At 41.5% G+C, this 24,976-nt stretch overlaps 1 protein-coding gene across 9 annotated transcripts in view; it reads left to right on the plus strand.

Annotated features, from left to right (window-relative positions):
• Positions 1 to 24,976, plus strand: part of agrn (agrin) — a 274,348-nt gene that overhangs the window by 160,250 nt on the left and 89,122 nt on the right. For all 9 annotated transcript variants that reach the window (XM_036008107.1, XM_036008108.1, XM_031286349.2 and 6 more), the window contains one exon: positions 3,046 to 3,261. In XM_036008107.1, the coding sequence (XP_035864000.1) occupies positions 3,046 to 3,261 (216 nt within the window). The remainder of the gene's footprint in view (positions 1 to 3,045; positions 3,262 to 24,976) is intronic.

Below are 24,976 nucleotides of genomic sequence, written 5' to 3' on the forward strand. Positions count from 1 at the left end.
TCCCATTGATAAAATGAAATGTCATTTATTAATATGTATTTGTGTCAAAATGACATATAAACATCTTTTCCTATTCTATTTTGCCTGGAAACGCTTCCAACACGCTTGCGTGTTGCGTAAAAAAATAGGCGGCGGTTCAATTTCTAGCATGCACACGTACGGCAGTGTGTACTACACCAAAGAGGAAAAGTAATTAACAGCAAAAGGTCCAGAGTCACAGGTAACGTTTGTAGCATTTATGTTAGCTGTTTCCGAGCTTGTTCCGTCGACCGTTGCTACCTAACTGCCTCCTTTCTGAAATCAACGAGCGATCTGTTTCAACACTAAATTACCAAGAACCAACATCCAAGTGTCAACATCACCTACATTGGGCACAATAAGCATCTGTGTGTCTAATAAAAGCCAGAATCTCCTGATGTAGCTCTACATGTGTAAATGCTCGTCTCTGTTTATTTTAGTGGCCAAACCATGCAATTGTAAGACACACAACATCAAAGAGTTGCGAAAACTACCTGTGGGAAAAGCTTTACATTTGTGTCCTGAAGATTACATTTTATTACATGTGTTGGCTTTGTAAAGTAATGCCTCTCCTATGTCCTATGTCCACAGGATCTTCGCTGTTTTTATCATTGTGTCTACATTCCCCGAGATCACCTGTCAATCAAATTGGGTCATAGCCAGTTCAAATTTATTGTTATTGTTTTCGTTAGTGGTGCACTTTTGTTTTCAGCCATCTTTATGATCTTTGAAAATATCAAATGTTTCTTTTGTCATGTACCAGGTGTATTTCTCCCAGGAAAGAACTCCTAGCACATGAGTATGCAGTTTGTACACTCGATCCAGGGCCTGCACTTGATACCTTCACTTTGAAAGAGCCCTAAGCTCTGCTGTCAGTCTTTTGTCAGCTAAGCTCGAGGCTAGAGTGAGATTTTCTTATAGAAAAACATGGCAGAAGAGATCTGGTTACAAACCATTGCTGGCATTCATGATTTTTTTTCTCTGCAGGTGTTCACTGTCAGTGTTTACAATCTGTATTTTTTGTGAGATATTGTAATAACAATATCATCTTTTTTTTTGCTATTATTTTGCCGTTACCTACGTATATTGTTAAGGAACACAGCTGATACATTTAAATCACAGAGAGATTCTTTTTGGGCACCTCTGTCTCCTGTAGGTTTTTTTTACTATCAGACACCCTCCCTCTCTCTTGTACACATCTGACACAGTTCGATTGAATTTCACCTCTTGTCACTCTGCTCGCTCGGCTTCGCCTACGAGTCACACGCTGACACTCGCATGCACAAACTCACAGACGCACACACAGCGCGTGGTGAGTAGTGATGGCAGAGCACTGGGCCAGTCATGACAAGACCTTCATGCTAGCACCTGGCTGCATGTGCGTGTGTGAGACAACTAATGCCTACACCTCTCAGACACACACACACACGCACGCACGCACGCACGCACACACACACACACACACACACACACACACACACACACACACACGTCAGCAATACAGATGCATTCATGGATAGCTTCTCACATACACACACGATAACTTATTTTTTTCCCTGGTACAAAAGAGAGTGAGCTCAGGTAGCTGTCAGGTGCTCTCCCACAGGGAACAGTGGGCAAGTCAAAAACAGCCTCCTCGCCTGTCACTCCACACACACACACACACACACACACACACACACACACACACACACACACACACACACACACACACACACACACACACACACACACAATCACACACTTCAGTGTGGGCAGAGAGACAGAATGAGATGCATTGGGCAGATGCTGGACCAGTTGTCCATGCTGCTCACAAACGTGTGTGTGTGTGTGTGTGTGTGTGTGCGTGTGCATGCGTGCGTGCGTGCGTGTGTGTGTCAGACTTTCTGTCTATTCAGTACTGCAAAAGCCACCTGCCAGTGACTCCAAGTGGACATGCTGCCTTGCATTTAGATTTGGCCTGGGAGCCACTGATAAGAAATAGCTGTATGTGTGTGAGTGTGTGACATGTATATCCTCAGCAGTGACAATGGTTGTTCATCCCTTCAACCAAGAGGACTTATCTAAAAAGTGGATTTTTAGGTGCTTGCGTCCATTGATTTCCAATCAGGTTGGCTACCTGTGAGAGCTTGCCGTCTCTTTTAACATCACCCAGTGCTGAGGCAAGGACAACTGGCAGCCCAACAGCCCTCAAAGTGTGCACAGAGCCACAGCAGCTGTAGCTGCCACAACACGGTTGAATTACTCTCTAAGTTCATGTTATGTACACACAACACGAGCACATACGCACACAGGTACTCCCTGTTTGCTTTGCGCATTTAGCAGCCTCTAACAAAGTTTACAGTTTGCTGTTTCTTGCTTAATCAAGCTGAGGAGTCAGTGGAAAGTTTGGGATCAAAGCCTTAAGAGTTGTTGTGGCTTGACTTGTGTAGTTTGGCTAACCTCTGTTGGTCTTCGTGTTGCCGTCCCTCTATGTTTTCCTGGACGGTGTATCATTGATATTTCAAAGACTGCAGTCTCTTCAGAGGATGAAAATAAACGCTCCACCAGACTGTGTTTCTGCCTGCTGTCTGTTGATTGATTTTAATGTTGTTGATGACTTTTAAAAATATTTAACGTTGAAGCGTTTCCAAATTTTGCAATAAGCTCAGCACACCCAACAACACACTGTGCTTGCTCTGCATGGGTGGACAGATTCTTCCTGAATGAATTGAGAGCATCTGTTTGCTTTACGCCAGGATCACATTTAATCCCTGATGCATTTGTGTTGCTGAACTGTGTAGAGTTCTGCACAAAGACCGCAACGGCTGACGCATATTGAGATGAACCCGTTCAAAGACGTGCCTGTCTGGTGTTAAAACGTAAATTTTGTTTGCATTTACTCATGAAAACTAAACCGTGCATTGTGCAGGTTTGTCAGACAGCTTTGAGTGTCTGTAACTGACCTTGAAATTGTGACCGAAAGTAATATGCTCATATCATCGTCTTGTATCAGTCCTAACGCCTTTTTTTCTTCCTGTCTGGCAGGTTGCAGAGGGATGTTGTGTGGCTTCGGCGCTGTATGTGAGCGTGACCAGACTGACCCGGCCAAGGCAGTGTGTGTTTGCAAGAGAGTGGATTGCCCATCCTTGGTGGCGCCTGTTTGCGGCTCGGATTCGTCCACCTACTCCAACGAGTGCGAGCTGGAGAAAGCCCAGTGCAACTCACAGAGACGAATTAAGGTTCTGCGCAAGGGGCCCTGCTGTAAGTTACACCTCCTGCCTAACAACCAACCGCTCTTAGAGACACTGACAGGAGATATCCAGTTTAACAAAGATGATTTGAGACAAAGCCTTGTGCTTTCAGTGCAAAGTAACTAATCACGGTTTTTCTATAGTATTTATTGAAGAATAGCACTGCTAATGAAGCTCCGCTAACTTGGTGATGAACACATTGTGTTTCCTATAACTTCTTCACAATAAAAGCATCCCACTGGTTTGCCAGTGGAAAGCTTGTAGCGTGAAGCAGGAAAGGTTCTGTTTGCATCAGCAGTAACTTGACAAAGTTCCAATATGCCTGAAAGCAATAAGGAAGATAAGGCTGAAATGTGAAAGTACAACCAGGAAACTAACTCCAAACCACAGAGATTCAGATAGAAGCTACAAAAGTACTTAGAGCTGAACACAGAGAAACTTTTAATAAACAGAGCTTTCTCTCTGGACTCCAGCACAGACACACATACATTCAGCATCTGAGAGCACAGCTAAGGGGAAGAGACCGTCACGGGTCGGCCCCGCAATCAAGCAGGATCACAGCAGCACGTCTATCCCATGCTGTGTGGCTGACGCTGTAGTGAAAATCACGGCATCACATCCTATTCAATATTTTAAGAGTATGAATATGTGACTTAATTACATGTTAAAGGTAATAAAGGTTATAAAACTAACTTTCTGTCATATTTGCGGAAACTGACCCTAGGTTCGCGTAGAACTACATGAAGCAGATAATTAAAAAAAAAAATCTGGCTCCTCTGGCACCACCTACAGCCTGTAGTGCGATTTGCAAAAATCCACAGCTCCCTGTTCAGATGCTCCAGTCATGGCCAGGGGGGGTGTCCAACTGCGTGTCAATCACTGCTCATGCACACACATTCATTCTCCCTTGTGGGGGGAGGGGCTTAGGAGACCATTTTGGGCGTTAAGGAGTGGAGGGACTGAGAAGAAGTCGATGTTCAAATTATACCTACCTACAGCACCATTAAGATAGAAAGAAAAGTTGATTCAAAGTTTGACATTTAAATACTTTTTTATGCTCATAGTTAAAATAAACAAACGTTTTCACAGCATTTCAAAGCATTTTCACATTGGAAGACAGAGGTCGAGCATATTTGACGGTTTATCTGCTGTTCTGCATCTATGAGATCACCACACTCCAAACCAGACTTTGCATAAGCAGAATTTTTTATGTCAGTGAGTGTTTTTTGAAGAGTTAGCATTAGTATATACAGGGTTTAAACATTCTGAGAGATCAAATTGGGGCCTATGATCCAGAAAAGATAAATCCTTGAAAGTTCACTGAACCTACAATATTTCAGAAAGCAATCTGACCCGAGACTGACACTCTCTGTTAAGTTGAATTTCAAAGCTGTGAAGTATAGGTGAACTGCTTGCAGCAGCATGGTGCATGTGGGGGTTTGAAATAATAAGACACAGAACATTTGGATTTGGTCTAAAAATGACTTTCCCATACACCAAAACTGCATTCTCAATTATGTTTTGAGTGAAACGTATTGTCTCCCAGATTACTTTTCTCTTTGATATATCACAAATATGTCTCTAATCAAAGTTTGTCACGCACTTAACTTACGTATATAACTTAAATTATGTAACAAATGTACTTATTTTAATCCAAACTATCATCTTTTTCTAAACCTAACCAAGTTGTTTTGTTTCAATTCACAACGTTAACCACATTTAAAACAACAACCGTTTCACAATGTGTGCCGGTCAGAAGTGGCTTTCTGGCAGAAAACCCAGAAGGCTAACTTCTCCCAACAGCCTGGAAAATGGGTTTCCCTCGGAGCGTAATTGAGAATGCAGTTTTGTTGTATTGGAACATAATTTTTTAAGTGGGTTGTTTGATCTTTTGGACAGAAAACTAGTATGGCTACTTCATCAAACACAAAGCTGCAAGTCTCTGAGTGACACTAAATTGCTTGTTATTGTCAAATAAATGGATTTCCCTTACACCCTGTCCTAATACAACATGCTTTGCCTTCCTATTTTTATCCCCCAATAATAAAGCACCTCCCCATTATGTCCAGTCTATTGTCTTTTCAATATAGCTACACTCCCAGAGCTTAAGCACCACCTGCACCTTCAAAAACAAAAAGTGTGCCACTGCTCCCATTGGTAGCCATCCAGTGTGTGTTTTATCCCTTAGCCCCTGGTGGGTGCCTATACTCCTGCTGTACCTCTCATTGCTTCTTTTTAGCAAAGCCTATCAAGATCCAGGGCTCTGAGGGGAGCAGCACATTCCTGCCAAAGCTGCAACAGTAATAACTATATTGTTTTGTCAGTCGTGCCTGCCTGCCAGTGTGGGCCCACTGCTAATTCCAGGGGTCTGATTACAGTGCCGGCTTGAACCTGGCACTAATAACAAGCTTGGTGACTGCTCACCACTGGCACAGATGAAGTAGAGATGTAAAGGACAGGGGGAACAGAGAGTACAGCGAAGACGCATTTGGAGAGGGATGGAGGGAATAATGTTGAAAGAGGAATGAGATATGAAACATTTAGTGAACGAGGAGGTAACAAGAGCAAGTGGGTGAGTGATTGAGTGAGTGAGTGAGTGAGTAAGTGAATAGGTAAACAGAATACAGAAATAGATTAAATCCAGTGAGAGAAAGTAGTGTGAGTGCTGTGATGATGGTTTATGGATGGTTAAGGCCATCAGAAGCACCATAATTACCACTGGCAACAACAGCAGGCAGTCACTAGAAAAAAAAGGTAAAACATAATAATAACGATGATACTTACGATAGTATTGCTGATAATACTGTAATTACATGCTCACCACCAGAACAGAGATTTTCTCTTTCATAACACACACATCACATCCAGAACAAGGAGTCAAAAGCGTTTATTTTTTTCCTTCCTCCGTTGCCTGCATTTTAAATAGTCCAATATAATTGATGCTAATGGTATGTCCGCCTTTTCATGTAACCATAGAATCTAACTGCTTTGGAAAGAACACAGAGTTCTTTGGGAGTGCAGTACAAGAACATACGTGTTAATCACTGAAGAAGCACATAATAACTGCCTTTGAATTTTGTTTAACCTCCCGTGTTTCTCACTCTTTCACCTCTATTTAGTTTTGACAAAGCAGTGCCTTATTATTATGAATTGTAATGTAATCAATGCACAAATGTTTAAAAAAGCAATGATTATGAGAAAAATAGACCCCCAAAATATCACTTTGTATCTTTTATGATCATTCATGTTGTCCTTTAAAATTCTCCCACATAGTCACCATTTCATCAGGACCATTTAGAGTCGACTGCATTCACACATCCTGCAGTAAAGTCTAAATATTTTACATTTCAGTGCGGGCCATGTAGAATTAACCATGACATGAAGTTGGCACATTGATTGATTTATTTAAGTCCACAGATCTGTCCTTTGATTACCTTTGGGCAAAAATGGTAAGTGCATTTGTAAGTGTAATTCATATTTTGCTGTGGACTGAACCCTGACACCAGTGCTTTTATTAAATTGAAATCAAGATATTATGTTTTGACATCAAAGTGACACACCAGAAAGCGTCCATAAATTCCCTTACTGTTAATTCTGCCATGCTTTTACATGTGCTACTTATCTTTTTTTTGCATTGTATGTTGTAATAAACAGTCACAGTGAAGTGCGTGCCAACCACCTAGCTTGCTGACATCTGTATATTTACCTTTTCTTCCATTGCAACAGCTTTGTTGGAAGCTCCCACACAAAACATAGTGACTTTTGTCAATAGACAGTATTCAGAAGGGCGGCCGACCAAAGAATTAAAGAATATAAGGAATGTAACAGGGTTTAAAGATTTAGTCAAGTTGTAAGCTGTGGTTTAAGATTCTTCAGAAGATGTTTTTGTATGGCTGAACTGAGCTACTGTAGGTAGAGGTAAAGGTACCTGTGTGTGTGTGTGTGTGTGTGTGTGTGTGTGTGTGTGTGTGTGTGTGTATGTGTGTGTGTGTGTGGAGGAGAAAGAGACAGAGAGGGGGTTAGGAGGTCAGGGGAAGTAGAGTGACAGGTTCTTATTCTCTTTCTGCCTCCAATAATTTCAGCCAGTACACAGGGTCTGGACAGGTCACTCTGGCTGAGATTATGGAGTTGTCAGGGCTGATGGAGGAAGAGAGAGGCGAAAATGGGAAGGAGAAAGAGCGGGAGAAAGCGCGAGAGAGAGCTGAGAGAATGAGAGAGCTTTTAACTTTAAGAATAGCGTGGGTGGTTGGATTGGTGCTTTTGTGCGAAGCCTCGTTTGACTCATTCGATTTGAATGGTGGGTTTTCATTGGGGTAAGTGAATTGGCTACCGTTCTAAGAAGCCGTCATGTCCAATTCAAATCAACTCGGGAGTCTTATCTGGCATTCAGGAGTGAAGCCACAAAAGAAGTTTTTTTTTCTCACAGATTATCCCCCTTTTAAAGGGACTGGAGTTATATGGAGCATGTTGTTAGCGGTAAATAGAAGTCTAAGGCTTGGGGTGTGTTTTTGCGAAGAGGATGGAAGCGTCAACCAGCAGGTCCCTGACATCTGTAGGATGCTGACACCATTACATTTCCCAAAGTGAGCATTTTGGTGCTTACTTAAAGTAAGTCTGTGTAACTTTTAAAAGGAAAAATAACACATTCTTCCTCCAAATCAAACCGTAAATGGCATCCTTGCTCACTTCAGCACACTCGGGGAGTTTGACTGCTACAGCACAGCCTCACTCGCTCTGGTATTACCAGTAGTTTATGGTTGCTAATATTTAGCCAAACTTTAGATCGTTATTGCTTTGCAACTGATATTACTGAGAATTGTTTGTTGACTTTATGACTCTTTTCCACGTGTGCTGCATGTACACTACATCTTTGCATTTACCATTAACCTGTAATTATCACTTAGGGCCACAGTGGCCACTTACTTAGATAGTTCTGTGGTCATTCTTTATCTGCCTATGTTAATAGAAAAATTCTGGTTTAATACGACCCTAGTTTTTTTTCATTATTATTTTCACCTTTGTTCCTATTGGTAATACCATTGTATTCACCAAGTTAGTTGTTTAGATTTAGGATCGGCATCTTTGCTAAGTTAAAGCAGGAAGCATGAGCAGTCACCTGAACTTCCAGGTTAGCCTAACATATTTGGAAGAGGAAAAAAAGATAAACAGTAAAAGTAGGGCGGGAGGGAATAATGTTGAAAGAGGAATGAGATATGAAACATTTAATGAACGAGGGGGTAACAAGAGCAAGTGATTGAGTGAGTGAGTGAGTAAGTGAATAGGTGAACAGAATACAGAAGTAGATTAAATCCAGTGAGAGAAAGTAGTGTGAGTGCTGTGATGATGGTTTATGGATGGTTAAGGCCATCAGAAGCACCATAATTACCACTGGCAACAACAGCAGGCAGTCACTAGAAAAAAAAAAAGGTAAAACATAATAATAATAATGATGATACTAATGATAGTATTGCTGATAATACTGTAACTACATGCTCTCCACCAGAACAGAGATTTTCTCTTTCATAACACACACATCACATCCAGAACAAGGAGTCAAAAGCAGTTTGTTTTTTCCTTCCTCCGTTGCCTGCATTTTAAATAGTCCAATATAATTGATGCTAATGGTATGTCCACCTTTTCATGTAACCATAGAATCTAACTGCTTTTCAAAGAACACAGAGTTCTTTGGGAGTGCAGTACAAGAACATACGTGTTAATCACTGAAGAAGCGCATAACAACTGCTTTTTAATTTTTTTTTTAAACAAAAGGGAAGATAAGGTAAAGCTTGTTTACCAACCTCCCGTGTTTCTCACTCTTTCACCTCTATTTAGTTTTGACAAAGCAGTGTCTTATTATTATGAATTGTAATGTAATCAATGCACAAATGTTTGAAAAAGCAATGATTAGGAGAAAATCTTCTGTGGTTATTCTTTATCTGCCTATGTTAATAGAAAATTCTGATTTAATACGACCCTAGTTCTTTTTTATTATTATTTTCGCCTTTGTTCCTATTGGTAATACCATTGTATTCACCAAGTTAATTGTTTAGATTTAGGATCGGCATCTTTGCTAAGTTAAAGCAGGAAGCATGAGCAGTCACATGAACTTCCAGGTTAGCCTAACTTATTTGGAAGAGGAAAAAAAGATAAACAGTAAAATTAGGGCCGAACTGTTTACAGACCAACTTCCTGGCACAACGCTGTCCCACTTTGCTTACCAAATTTGTGTGCACACAGTTTTCCTGTTCAATGAGGGATTTTTACCAACATATTGGGTGAGCTCTCCTGCGGTTGTAGCTGCAAATAAAGTGGCATTTTTACAACCTGGACTTTGTTAGACATTGTTGTTGGAATGTTGCCGTGTTCCCAGTCCTCCCCTACTGGCAGATGCCCAGATATTCCCACAGATATTTGCACAGTTCAGCTTAGCTCAGTTTGGCTTAACAGTGTAAAAATCCCCTTTAACCAGACTCATTTAGCACCTCACTCATAATGCTGAACTGGCTATTATAACATTCAAGTGCCAAGGTAACGGTGTAAGTCCCCTCCGGAGGGCAGGACAAAACGACCCACACATCGTTGAAGCGTGGGCACTTAGTTGCCCCCAGTGCTCCGCTCTAATATTCACATAACCTAGCCCTTAATGGGTCAGACTAGCTCCTCGCCAGCTTCCTCATTATCTTCCTTTTGTTCTAGATGGATGATTTAGGATGGGCGGGGTTACATCTCTAGCGGTCAAGCAGGCAAGCGATGAGCAGATAATAGCCTCTGATATTATCGAAATTAAAAGGAGAAGCCACATTTAAATTGGCCCAGCTGGAGTACCTAACAACACAAGGCGAGAGAAAAATAGTCAGTTAAGAAAGAAAAAAAGAACTCAGAGCTAGAGAGATACTGTAGACACAGCCAGCAGAAGCGTTATGGTTTAGAGAGAGACAAGAGACTTGTCCACTTAGCCAAGTTACAACTACCACTGTGTGTGTGTGTGTGTGTGTGTGTGTTTGTGTGTGTGTGTGTGTGTGTGCATATTAGTGTGTGTGGGCATGCACACGCTGCAATCGGCTGGGGAATACGCACCATTTTGGCTCTCCTAATATTGAACTTGGAGCAGAGTGGTAAATACACTCCCTCTCCCAGAGAGAGCCACAGAAGTGCTGCAGAACTCATCTTGTGTGGTCACTCTGGCGGAACATGGACTTTTCATTCTTTTTTTTGACTTTTTTCTTTTTTGTCTTGAAGGAGTGCAACAATTAATGTAAAAAAAGAAAAGTGGAGTGTGTGGTACAGAGTTTGTGGTGAGGTCACTGGCGTTCAAGAGAGTGATCAATGGAGATTGATTTGTGTGCGTGTGCGTGCACACACGTGTGTGTTCTTGAGAGATGGCCATAAGCACGGCCCGCTGCCTCCTACTCGATCAGTCCACTCTCTCTCTTTCTCGGTTCTTTTAGAGAGGGCTTTATCTCTCCAGCACCGACACACTCTTGTGTGCTTACAGTGAAAGGAGAAGGGCATCAGTACGCCACACCTGCTGCTCTGTCTGCTCTAACATACCGCAGGCAGTCAGACCCAATACTAGGAGCAGGTGAACCTCTCCATCTTAAACATTATGAACAAGTATGTGGTGCAGCTTGAGGTATTCAGATAAAAGTCAGAGCTGTTCAGGGATTTGATGCAGTTGCATTCATTTTACTTAAAAGTCTCATATGCAACTATCTCACATTAACAAATATGTTTCATAGCAGCCATAATACCGGCCAGATTACACTTTCTATCAACTTAATGAGGATATACTTTTATTAAACATCTGCAAAATTCTTACTGTATTTGGCTTTTTTCCCCTCCAATATCAACTCAAAATAAATGTTATCCCAGCAAAAATTACGTTTTCTTCTAAATGTATTCACCATTTTTGAGTCCTCCTGTTTGGATATACTTAGGATATAGATATACAGAATGTAATGATATGGTATGTGAAAACGTGTTTTTTGCAGAACATGCTGTACTGAATTGCTGTATCGAATGTGTTATGTGTAACTGTTACATTTAGTTGGTGACAAAAGTAAGGAGACCCTGAATAAATCAATAAAAACATTTTGACGCTTCCTTACAGGACGTGAGGGCTCGCAGAATGTTTTGATTAGTATGAAAATGATCTGAATCATGCGCCATCCCTTTCACAGTCTAATATCAACACCGATGTGAGATTTTGGAGGAACATGTTACACAGCTCTTTCCACCACCATCATAAAAGCATCGATGACAAGAAGCTATAAAGCTACTCTGGGTGGAACAACACCTTACTGAGACCATTTGTGTTGATTTTCCTTTAATTTTCCACCAATCTGAAGGTATTTTTCCCAGAAAGCTAAAGCTGTCTCTGGCCTGAGCTTGTTACCCCAGCTGTACCTTTGGTCTTTTGTCAGGTACTGGTGAGGCTGGTTGTTAAGGTGTCTGGGCTGGGCCGGGTAAAGCCCTGATTTATCCCCTCGTAGGGCCCAAAGCTGGCTGGGAGGGAAGGTTTCAGGAAAATCTCCTGCGAGCAAAATCCTCATTCTGGAGCAGAGCTGGAGAGACAGGAGATGAAAGCCAACATGCTTTATCCCTCCTTTACCCCTCCATTTCCTGATTCCACTTTTTCCTCTTCTTCTCTTTTTGCTCATGCTCTGACGATCTCTTTTGTTACCCCGGTGACACGCCCGGTTGCCCCCGGTGACAATGGACTGGTGGTAATAGCTGTAGTTGGTGGAGATGGAATTTTGCCTTTGCCAGAGCAGATAACAGAGTTCTGCACAGTCTAACTGACAATTGTCTGTTTTGATTTTCCTTGTTTTTTGTCCTTTCCTTCCTTCTACCCTCCTTTCCTTCTTTGCTTCGTCTCTCCAATCTTCCTCCCTTCACTCTTTTTGTCCCTTTATCTCCCTCCTAGGTTTTTTCCCTCCCTTCCTTCCTCACTCTCTCCTCTTCTTCTTCTCCCTCTCCCTTGTTCTATTCTACCCTCATTTCCTGCCTCCCTTTTCCCTCTTCCTAACCTCTTCCTTTTGAGTCCATTCTTCCTCATGTCTCTCTCATTTCATCTCCCCTTTGCTCGCTGTTGGACCAGCCAAAAATAACCCTGTCACCCTCCACAGCTTCCTACTGCTTTCTATCTCCTTCACTTTCTCTCAGTCCCTTCCTTCTCTTCCGTTTTTCTCTTTCTTTTTCTTGCTGCTACTCTAATCAGTAGTAACATTAACACACATACACACACATACACAGAGTAATCAAATTACTCCGGCGTGATTGCTAAACACATTTATGTGCGCACACACACACACACACACACACACACACACACACACACACACAGGGCGAGAGGTCATTGTAAATAACTCGGTTTTCGTGCTTTCATTTCCCTGAGGCATTGACTCTTGCTTGGTATTCATAACCACAACATGCAGAACCTGACAGACTGACTGTGTGCGTATGTGTGTGTGTGTAATGATACTGCATTTATACTCCTATGCATGTACACACATACACACAGGCGTACTTAGTGAAATATACACACACTTTAGGCATTTTGCAAACAGATAGATTGAAAAATATACATTCTTGTTATCATCCTACGCACAGACACACACACACACACACACACACACACACACACACACACACACACACACACACAGAGACATGACATGATAATGGGCTATGCTGGAATCCTCTAGCCATCGTTACGTGCTGTTCCGCGTCCACTGATACTTGTAAGACAAATCCTGTCTTCTTCATCTCTCTCTCTATCCAGCGTTCACCTCTCTAAAACCTGCAGGCAAAATATCGATTAACCGCACACACACACGCGCACACACGCACACACACACACACACACACACACAAATACACACACACCTGCTAATACCAGACAAGGGGTGGTGTTTTGAGACTTTTTAATGTATTTATGCATTTGGCTTCTACTGAATAATACATTGTTATTTGTTATTTTCCCTGTGCATACTTTAGGAGACATAGAAAAGAGTGAAAATAATACAGGCAGAGCAGTGTGGAAAATATGAGGAAAACTACCAACTCAGCTCACAATGTGTGTGTGTGTGTGTGTGTGTGTGTGTGTGTGTGGCACTGTCACACAACGTATGTCCTCATACAGTATAAATCAAACTTTTTTCTCTATTGTAAATTGTGTTCCTTAATCATTTGGTTTTAAAGTATGTACAGCAGAACATGATCAGAAGTATATACAATGATGTTTAACAGTTAAAAATAAATATTTTAAAACATATATATATATTCTTCACTGCACATTTATGCTCAACACCTTAAGGTACACACCTTATTTAAGGACCCTCCATCGACTGTACTCACTCCCCAGAGTAATGCTGTGTTCACATTGTGGCAGTAGAGGGCAATTTAGACGCTCCTTGCTTTCAATGGGAGATTGATTGTAAATTCCACCGCCGCTGATTTAAAATGAGCGAACAGATTTTAAAACTTTCCGAACTTTTACCTTCTTCTGGTGCTGAGATATTCAGTCGCATGGACTTAGTCACGTGTGTGTGTGTGTGTGTGTGTGTGTGTGTGTGTGTGAATGTGCATTGTCTCGTCTCAAAGCCAAGATGAAGTAGTGCAGTAGTTATTGATTCAGGTCTTCTGGACCCAGAGTCCTGCTGTTGTTCATGTTAGCGATCTAATGAGACTGTTCACACCTGGGTTGGAATGTGAATGGGGTTAACTGAGTGGGAGGAGAGAAACCAAGCAGGCTTTTGTCTTCAGGAACAGGACTGAGAAGTGCTGAAGAAGTAACTATGCAGAGACTCAGCTCTTGTGAGTAACATTTTTAAGTTGAATACTGATCCGCTGGCAAAAAAGTTTAGAAAATGACCACGTCTTGTTACGTAGAATCTTTATTAATGTATAATCGATATCAACGCTAAGCCCAGTTGGTGACAAACAAATTGCATTTCCTGTGGCTGCTTCATAATATAAGCCACCCCGGCAGTAGAAAATGTTTGGTTTGCATTAGCAGTAACTTACTAGAGCTCTAATGCATCTGTAAGACAGCCATCATAAGATAAAATTACGCACAGTAATGATGAAGTACGCACATGCAAATGTGTGTGTGTAGGCAATCTGAATATGACGTGCCAATGGCGAACTCCACCAGTAACAAGGAAAACTTGCAATATACAGTGAAGAGGTAATTAAAGAAGACAAAAAAAGTATTATTGTTGAAAAATGCTGGCCATAAATAGTCAGAAAAAAAACAAAGCATTTGATTAGAAGATTAGAACTTTAAAATTATGCCTTGGAACAAAGAAAAATTATTTCATTTAAAATGTAACTAACATTATTACTCTTTCATGTAAGCTACTAAAATAGCAGGTTTTTTTAAAGAATATTTCATTGTTTCTCCCTGAAAACCATTCCACTCATTCTATAAAAGCTGTAACTTTCTGAAGTGGCAAAAAGTGGCAGCATGGCACTGCATTAGATTTGTAGATCATGTACTTCATTCATTTTGAAGAATCCACACTTTTGTACAAAACATTTCACAGTGACTTGCTTTTACACCCAGGAGCTAACAGTATTCCATGCCTTTTTTTTTGTCGCAGTGGAGCATGCCCACTTTTGAACACTTTCTCTCTGTTTATAGTGGAATGAAAGAGCTTTAAAATGTTGTTTTCCAGTGGATGGAATAGGTTAGTTTTATAGCGTTTATCAAAATCACTTGACTGGGGATGCTGACCGCATTGTTTATTTTCTCTGGCAACAGTGTGAATACTGCTTTGTTTATTGTTTATTCTAATCACATTTACTTCATTCTAACTTTGTCAGGATTGTGAGGACAAGCCAGTGTACCTTCATTTCTACCTAAAATGTGTTTTTCTCAGTCCGAGATTGAACAATTTTCGTCACAATTAGAATAATAGACACACACACACACACACACACACACACACTGCCTGCCTGTGATAATAATGCTTGCCAGAAAAGGAAGAGAATCAATCCAAGTTATTTTAATCTATTATTATTTGCTCTTGCAGTCTTTCCCAGAGAGGCTTATCAAAATAGCTTGAATTAAATGGTTGTCATGTTAAATAGGGTACTATATTGCAAGGCTGAAATGTGCGCGCTGATTTGAGGATTTTATCTGATTGCAAATGTCTGTGTGTGTGTGAGAGAGAGAGAGAGAGAGAGAGAGAGAGAGAGAGAGAGACATAAATTGATAAACACAAGTTTTAAATTATAATTCATTGGATGTTTGTTATGTTTTCAATTAGGTCTCAATATTTGGTTCCTCATTACTGTATAATTTGTGCATTTGCTACAAGAGATAACATTTTTTTTGTGTTGCTGATGTTTCAGTTTGTTCCAAAATGAAATCACTGAACACATTAAAGTCGTGAGTTAGCGTACTGGCTTCTGACCATTTAAAGCCAAACCACGTTCTACTGTATGAGCTGTGAGCACTTCAATCACATAGTGATGTTCCCTTCTCATATTGCTTCAGTTTAGCAGTTTTTTTTTTAGAATTGCTGAGAGGTGAAAATCTCCTGCAGTTCCTAAAAAAAATTGATTTTATATTAGAAAAAAATTAACTCAGTTTTGTGTAGCAAGACATGTTTTTTTATTCATTTTGCGGCCCTGGCCCCCACATTGGGAACCACTGACTTTAGGACAGCTTTCATGAAGTGGCAATATATGCTATGGCTTTTATATCAGTTAGTGAACTGTTAAACACATTTATTTAAGACTGTCGAGGAGAAAGATAAAGCAGAGTGAATTATGAGACTTTGAGTGCACGTCTTTAAACCTATCATGCATTCATGTGTAGTGTGTGCTGACACTGTGTGTCTTCATAAGGATGTGCCAGTGTTTGTGTTGAGGACCAACACCTACTGTAACTGACTTTTTAGCAGCTCTGAACAGCATATTGCGCCCAGAGGCCATCGCTCATTAACAAATGTTTATGGCAAAGGCCAAGTATGATTAGCCAATGCTTCGCTGCACATCAGTGCTTATTTTGGCTCCCCACCACCACCGGCGGTTAATCAGGAGCTGATGAAAGGAAACTTGTAGCATATGTGACACTTAGTCCAAATGTATCCGGGAGGACATTCGAAATGCATCGCTCACTGATGGAAGTTCATTGGTTTCAAACACAGCATCTTTTCTGTTTTTATTTTGTTGTCAGTATGTGGCCATAAAGGTGTTTTTGCACATTGGATTTATTCAGCTTTTAAACTATTATGCTCACTGAAGTTTTCTGTTTGTTGCTCTGAAGTTTTAGTGACGAGCATTTCATCAGTGAACCATAGCTGCGGAATAATTGTTTGCTGTAATTAGGGATGTCCGGATCAGATTTTTTGACTCCCGATCTGATCCCGATCTTTTAAATGTTGAATATCTGCCAAGACCAAGTCCCAATCAGACACTTGTAGTTGCTCAGGTATTAGAGCTGCACACCGTTTTTTTTTTTTTCATTTTTTACAAAAATAACTAAGTAAACAAAGTAACTATTTATGTTTAATACATTTAACGTACTGCAGCAAATGAGTCTTTTCTCTCAACACCAAACTAGTTCTCTTTAGGATGCCACCCCCAACCAAAACATAAACAGTCTTAAGTTTTCCCCGCTGGACAACAAAAACTAAACTTAGTGACACCTCTTGCGCTTAATACTCAATCTTTGTTTTTCTTCTCATGTCTACCATAGATTGTATAAAACAGGTGTTAACCCATGTAGGCTCCAGAGAATAATGGCCTGAAAGCATGGTTTCCTGGTGTTATTACGGAAGAAGTGAGGAGAATTGGAGTAATCTGCTTCTGTAAAAAAGGGTGACTTAGAAAGACGGACTTTTTTACTTGTTGCCAAGGACTGCCAAGCTACGAGACACTCTCTGGACGGACACCAGTGAGTGGCCGCACCCATCTGGGTTTGAAAAGGCAGTCTGGCCGTGCGTCTGTGGCGCAGGGCGTGTAGGCTATGGATAAAAGGCGGTGATCACTACATGCTGAGGTACATGATCGGGGTAAGCTAAACGGGGTGAATGCCGATCCCTGATCAGTAAAAAAAAATCTGATACTGGGATCGGGACATCCCTAGCTGTAATGCTAAATCTTCTAACTGGGTTTAATGGCCATGACACACCAACCCGATAATCAGCCGTCGGACAGTCTGGCGAGGTCAGTGACTCGAGTCTGTTCGGTGATAAAAGATTTTTTGTAAATGTTTTTTCCGGGGCAGTGGAACTTTGTACCTTCTGCCTGATGTTAGTTACTGGTGGTAAAGAGTGGTGGAGGGGGTGAGAGGGGTCCTCTGTGATCAGGGGGGCTTTCCTGATCACAGAGCGGCTGTAGAGGCACACCTCTTGGCACAAGCACTGACAGTTTTCCAATACGCAATGCTGACGTTTTCCCATAGGCCATTAAGGTGGCATGGAGGCCCCAAGGTTAAAGAGACTGTCCGTCAGCTCGTGTCTTTTCTTCACATCTTTCATCTCTTTTAGCTTGCTTATATGGATTACAGGACTGAAATAAAGTCAGTTTGTTGACAGGGTGGCCATCATCAGAGCTTTGTCGTTACACAAATTCTGGATTAATTGTACAACAAAATACATCATCACTTCCATCGTGTGCAGGATTTGTAGTAGCATAAAGGACATTTAGTGCCTCTCAGTTGTTGTTTTGGCACTTCCGCTAATATTTTAAAGCTGCACTATATATATTTTTATATTAATATATTTTGTAGAACCTGTCCAGTTTCAACAAACTCTTTAGGTCCAGAAAATAACTCTACAATCTCACCAGCTGTATTTGACCTCCCTATAGAGGGTCAAGAAAAGTGAGAATTTCCCTTTGAGGAGTGTGTTTTTATCGAGTGAAAATTATGTTTAGATCGTTCAGAATATCACACATAAAATAAGATGGTTGTGTTCTTTGTGTGTGTACATGCCCAAGGCTCCAAATGGGTTTCTTGAAGGCATTTCAGCACCTCACCTGTGGCTTTCTCCACCTTTCAAGAGTAAGATTTCTGCCACTGGTAAATGACAGAAATGCTACAAAATTATCTATTTTGGAATCATGAAACCATACAGTATTGCAACATTTTAGTGTTTTATCATCTTTCATTTTTAATTTTCTTAAAACATTTATCTTTTTTAGTTCAGCAATTACAATAAAGTTCCCGTTCTTGTCCCTTAAAAGGTTTTATGTCTTTCATCTCAGACATTTGGGTTAAAATCTGTCTAGGCAAACACTAGCCAGCCACCGTACACTCACACATCACTGCTTTGCTGTGAGTGTGGCCACCAGCAGACTGGAGTATGATGAGGGCTGTTTCGTGGTTCATTTTCCATTCTCAAGGGTAAAACAGAAAAGCGCGTAAAAGAGTGCAACAGCTGCAGTTCAATGGAGCTCTTTGAAGAATTACATCAAACACAGAGAATCATCTTCCAGCCATTGGCCTCACAGTAGAGAAAGTGAAGGGTGTGTGTGGGTGTGTGTGTGTGTGTGTGTGTGTGTGTGTGTGTGTGTGTGTGTGTGTGTGTGTGTGTGTGTGTGTGTGTGTGTGTGTGTGTGTGTGTAGGACTGTTAATCCTCTGGCCTTGCCTCAATCCTTGCCTCCTGCTCCTCATCACTTGTTTCTAGATGTATGGCTGCACGTTCTCATCCATATTTAGTTCTTGGATCTTGGTCTGTATTGCTCTAGCCAGTTAATCTTGTTTATTTTCTGACCATTCCATACTGCCTTTTTCTTGCTCTCTTGCTTGTCCCCGTCTTTGTTTAAACAATCCCCACCCTCATATACAGTAAATGCCAGGAGGAAAAATAGTGCTATGGACACAATTCATTCTCACAATTCATTTATATTTTTGACACTATCACACAAAAGCCGGACACACGCAAGAAAACGAAATGACATTAAGTAAATACAGGGCTTCAGGTGGCAAAAAGAGAGTCATTTTGGACACACATGAACGTTTAGAACAGCAAGTTTGAAAGCTTTCATGCTTGGTTGGATCCTCATTGAAATCATGTTAATGAGTAGAAAAATGGGCGAGTGTTGGAGAGCTATGCTTTCAGTATTTTATTTTGTTTTTGCTTTTTGTGAAATTAAAACATCAATACTAATCCTGTGCCTGTACGTTAAAGCTGCATTATTCGTTTGTCTTGCCCAACAACTAGCTGAACATCACACAAGTTAGCCAGCTAGTCGCTAACTATGTCTGTTTGCCATTTGGTCCTGGGAAGCATGCAGCGTATGTGCTGGAAATAAGGTTTCATCACGAGGGCAGTAAGACTCAACAAAATAGTAAAGTTACAGGCCGTAAAACCAAAACAGTGAGCTAAAAGAAGCTAAAACACTCTCCAGAGCTGAGGGGAACTGCAGACTTGGGTGATCATTTTCTGTGGGTTCGACCAATATGAGCAACCTCTTTCACACTACACATAAACAGCTAGCTTGGCTCTGTCCAAACGCCTCGCTCTCGGACAGAAAGCAAATACTGGAATTTCCCAAAAAAAATGTTTAACTATTCTTTACATTTCTGAATCTTTTATTGCACACTTCTTCTTTATCTGCACTGCTCTCTTGCAGTATTTTCTCAACAGTTTAACTCAGTCGCCTCATTGCGGTTTCCCTCTCTCTGTCAAATTGCCTTTCCTTTTCTCGCTATCTTTCTCTCTCTTCTTCTTCTTCTTTCTCTCCTGCTGGTGATGGGGGGGGGGGGTCCTTGATTAGAACACACACTGCCAAGTCCCCCCATATCGCATCATTGCATTTGATTAGCTCCAACCCCCTGCTCCCACCCTTATCACTACCAGCACAACAGGAAGCACCACACGTGCACACGCATGCACAGATACACATGCATAGATATCACAACTGAACTCCATGGCTGCCTGCAAACGTGCACTGGTATATATACGAACACACAATCTCCACACACATCTGCGCTGCTGCTGGTGCCGTGGCGGCAGGGCATCAGGTAAAGCCAGCATGGCGCTGACAGCTCCGTGTCCCTAATGAAGCATTAATAAACTGCAGCACAAAACAGTGGATCAGAGAGAAGCAGAGCTCCCCACCTGGCTGTCTGCTGCCTGCCAGGGGGAGAGATGAGAGGGGAGAGGATCACTCTAATCCCCCATCTTCCAAAACCCCTCTGCCCCAATTTTAAGGGAGACATCACCCCTCTATCACCTGCTCTTCAGTATTGTGAAGGTTCTGTACTTTTCCATTTTCATGAGTCTGATGTCAAACTAATACTCAATAAAAGAGACCTCACATAATTAAGCTACCATACATTGTCATCACTTACACTCTCGCAGCTCTGCACCAAACTATATGGGTGGAATGTTAATTTCTATACTATAATATGCAAATAAATGTAGAGGTTAAAGGTTTGCAGCAGTTAAAGATAAATATTGCATTTTTATGCATGCAGGAAAAAACACTCAGAAAATAGAGAGATTGAGAGTTGTTGGCAAAAACTTTTTTTCCATACCTGCAGTTCAAATTAGTTACTTAAATGAAGGTTAAAGGGAAGGTGTGTATCTAAGAATCGCCACAGCACATGAATTCACAATTAGGCACGCAGGTAGTCTGGTCACAGTACGTCTCTGACTGGCAGACAAAGCAGGCACTCTGATTCAAATGAAGCAAACCTGCTGAATGTAGATATTCCAGGAGGTGTGTCCATTCAGTTTCTGCGCGCCTGTGATTAGAAGAATTGGAGCGATTGTTCAGTTAAAAAGAGCCAATCAAATCCAGGTCCAGCTGTGATTAACTGACAGTAGTCCAAAGTGCTTTTTAAATTGGTGGATTTTAGAAAATGTAAATGGCTCAACATGTAGTCTTCATTTAAAGATGAACTGAACTGGTACAACATGGTACAATGATTAAAATGGCTGAATTTGTTAAAAGGGATAAAATGGTACATTGAAAGTATTGTTGTTGTTGTTGTTGTTACACGGGCGCCGCCATGTTGGAATTCCACAATCGGCTACGTCACTGGCATGGTAAGCAGCCATGGAATGTAAACAGTCTGAGGCTAACGGACATGGTTGAGGAAACGGAAACCAACAGGTCTAGGGGGGGTCATACTGCATTGCCCCTGGCTGCAGTAATGAATTGTATAGGGCTAAGGCAGCTGGGGTTACGATACATTTCCACAGGCTACCTTTGACAAGGAAACCAGTCCTCAACTCATGGCTAGCTGCCTTAAAACTGGCAAGCCCTCCGACAGCCCCTAGATTTCGAGTCTGTAACGAGCATCTTTTAGCGACAGACTAGAGAGCTGTAATTTTGATTCAACAGGGTCACTGGTGAGGGTTAAGTCCAACAGACTGAAACCTGAGGCCATTCCGTCAATGATCGATTTTTCAGGCTACAGTACAGTGCAGACCGATAGACCAACGGCAAGACACTAACACCGATGTTATCTGGCGCAGAAATAGGGCGCTGAAACGCTCACATCAGGCAGAGGACAGAGAGGTATGTTTAGCTGTTATCCAGCATGCTAGCAAGTCTGCTAGGCAAAGGGATGGATGTAACGTTGTTGTGACATACACAAAACACGTACATTTTCACTTACGCGCACAAATAAAGCCTGACATGTAGGCTTTATAACGTTCAACAAAACTGAGACTGACACACTGGGCATTCATTGAAATTGAGTCACAAAACCAAGCTAGATACCAAACGATCCAAGCACTTATGTCAAACTCCACAAGCTAGCGCTCCGACCATAGACTGTATAAATAAACCATGACTCCGATGATATCACAGATCAATAATAATGCGTTACTAGCTGCTAACTAAACCACAGCGGGTCTGTAAACAGAATCCAATGTCCCTTTCTACTCACCCTGAAGCTAGCTGATGTCTCAGGGCACATTGTTGATGCAGAGGGAGTTCAACTCACAGAAAAAGCTGCTAGTTCCATAATAAGAGGTATCTGTGCAGTATCCATTTGTGCAATATCCATCAACGACCACAAGGAAAAAATCTGCCAACTCTGCACTAGCCTAAAGTAAACGGCAAAACTCGTGAATCCTCCGTGCATCCGTCAACCTGGGGTGACTCTCCTACGTGCAGCAAATTATTTTTTTTTTTTTTACTTTATTTATTTTGGTTTTAACATTTTGCGTGCAGCTAACTTAACAAGCGATCCCATTGGATGAATTCGTCCAATCACATTTTCCATTTATCTGCCTCGATTTTCTAAAACGCACAGGACCTTTTCTATTTTCTCTAAATGCACACGATATATAAGCAGTCTCTATTCCCTAAAATGCATAATGTGCTTGGATACAATAAATAAGAGTGCATGACAGGTAAATGGTCCAGGTTGACCTCTCTGCAACAGATGGATTCAGTTGCAGCGTCCGGCAGCGCCCACACACACACACACACCAGTCACTTCCCCCCAAACGATCCGAAGGTGGAGCCTGAAACAGATTGTCCTCCATGTGGTGGTAGTCAGACACTACAGGCCTGTCCCTCACAGGCTCAAATATGTAACTCATGCCATTAAAATTACTCATTTTCATGTGTATTTAATATGCTGCACTGTAGCCTATATACCTTCGCAGGTCCTACCATGCCAGTGACGTCATCGAAATTGTCAGCGTTCTAATACTAACAAACGTAATTTTTGTATTGCTTAAAAAAAGCTATATTGATTTTTTTAATTACAATTTTTAGTGTAATTTATTTTAATTTGTCATAACCAACACGTTATCAACGTTTATTCTTTCAGTTCAGTTCATCTTTAAAGTATATTTCAACATACATATATAACGGAATATTCTTTTAATTGGGCCCTAGAATGTCGGCTGTTCTTTGGGGTGTCCTCTCCTTCCCTCATCATAAGCTTGCAATTTCATCTCTGTTTGTGCTGGAATGCCATTGCTTCAGTGTCACTTTGTGTCTTCATCTCTATGTCTATCTGTATCATTATCTGCCTTTCCCCCCCCTCATTATCCTTGCAGTCTAAACCTCGCTGAGCTTTACTCAGCGAGGGAGACTGATCTAATTGGCAGTGAGGATCATTTTTATTTAGCAAAGCCAGCTTTGCGGACGTTTTCAGCTTTCTCCACCTTTTTTTTGTGCCACTTTTCAAATGATAATAATGACAAAATATAAGCGGGAGCCCCCTGAAGTTTGCTGTGGTGAGCGTGTGTGTGTGTGTGTTTTTTTTATGCAGGCTTGTTACACTGATCACATTCGCACAAGCAATTTGCCTGCTTGTCTGAGTCTGAGAAGGGAGACTTATCTGCACTAACGCCACATCGAGGCTGCGCTTCGTATCCAAATCGACCACTGTTAGCATTCAAATCAGGAGCGCCCACCTCCCCTTGCTATTCTACCTAGCTCTCATGCTCCTTACTATTGCCTCTACAGCTATTTGCTGTCAACACGCCAGCTTCGCTCGGAGAAAAAGAAAGCTGGGGTAGAGAGAGAGAGAGAGAGAAAGCCCAGGCTATTATTTAATGAGATCAAGAAATGCGAGGAGGATGCTGTTTACTGTCACAAAGCAAACAGGGGCCCCTCTCTGCAGGTGAAGAGGCTCGCTGGGCTTCTCCCTCATCTTCCTCCTCTTCCTCGGTAGCTGTGACTGCCCCCTACTTTAACAACCACCATTTTATATAAACTGTAAGCACTCTGGCAAGGTGCTTCTTCGTGTCAGGACACATTCCTCCTTCCATTCCCAACAGCAGGTGCATCAAAACAGTATGGCTAAAGGTTATTTCTACTTGTGCTGTATGTAGTATTTTCCAAGCATATACATGCAATTTGTGTAGTGATTGTAGCTTGTGTGTTATTGCTGCTACTGCTGTGATTTAACATGACATTACCTGTTCTGGCAAATCCAACTAGAGCATTACTGCAGCACTGTTTTCCACAGGCTTTCAGTGTCTCATTGTTAATATGCTGAGACTGAAATTGAAGGCCAAGTGTCCTAATCACTATCTAGTCCACATTGGCTGCCATTAAACCATCATTGATGGCTCACAATGACTTATGATTTCAGTAAGTCATTTCCCATCAGTCTCCTGTAATTTAGTTACTTTTGAGGTGCCTTTGTCATAAATGAGGTCTAGAGTCAGTTCCTGCTGCAATATAGCACAAATAAAAAAGTGTTCGTTAACGAGTCTCACACACCGAAACTCAAAAGGACTTGACAGGAGAGAGAGGAAAAAGAAATAGGGGGGAAAATGTGTCATGAAGATGAGGAAAGCGAGTTGGGGAGGGGGGTATCCTTTGATCAAGAGCACTCCTCGTAGCACTCCTGTCTCCTTACACATCCATAATATATCTCTGCACACATTCCAGTCTCTTATTAACAAGACAGTGCCATTCCATCCTGAAGGAGAGTATGGTATTTTCAAAAAAGACAAACCTGAACCTGAAACACACTCCTTTATTGGAGTGAAAGAAACAACGAAAAACAAAGTGCACGACAAAGAATTTGCGCTTCAATAATACGCACTCCGCCTTTAAATTTGAATTTGTTATTGTTGGTCGTAACAAACGAGGGGATAATATCAGACAAGGGTAAATATGTGTTCTAAAAGTGGCGGGCTTTGAAAATGAGAGGGCTGCTGACACTCTGCTTCTCTCTCACGGGAGAGCATGTTTGTCCATGACAGTCATAAATATGTATCATGCAGCGAGATGACGCTGTAAGACAATTGTAATCTGATGGCCGCCTTTTGTCGAGCAT

This window comes from Sander lucioperca, chromosome 12, assembly GCF_008315115.2.
Source record: "Sander lucioperca isolate FBNREF2018 chromosome 12, SLUC_FBN_1.2, whole genome shotgun sequence".
NCBI lineage: Eukaryota > Metazoa > Chordata > Actinopteri > Perciformes > Percidae > Sander > Sander lucioperca.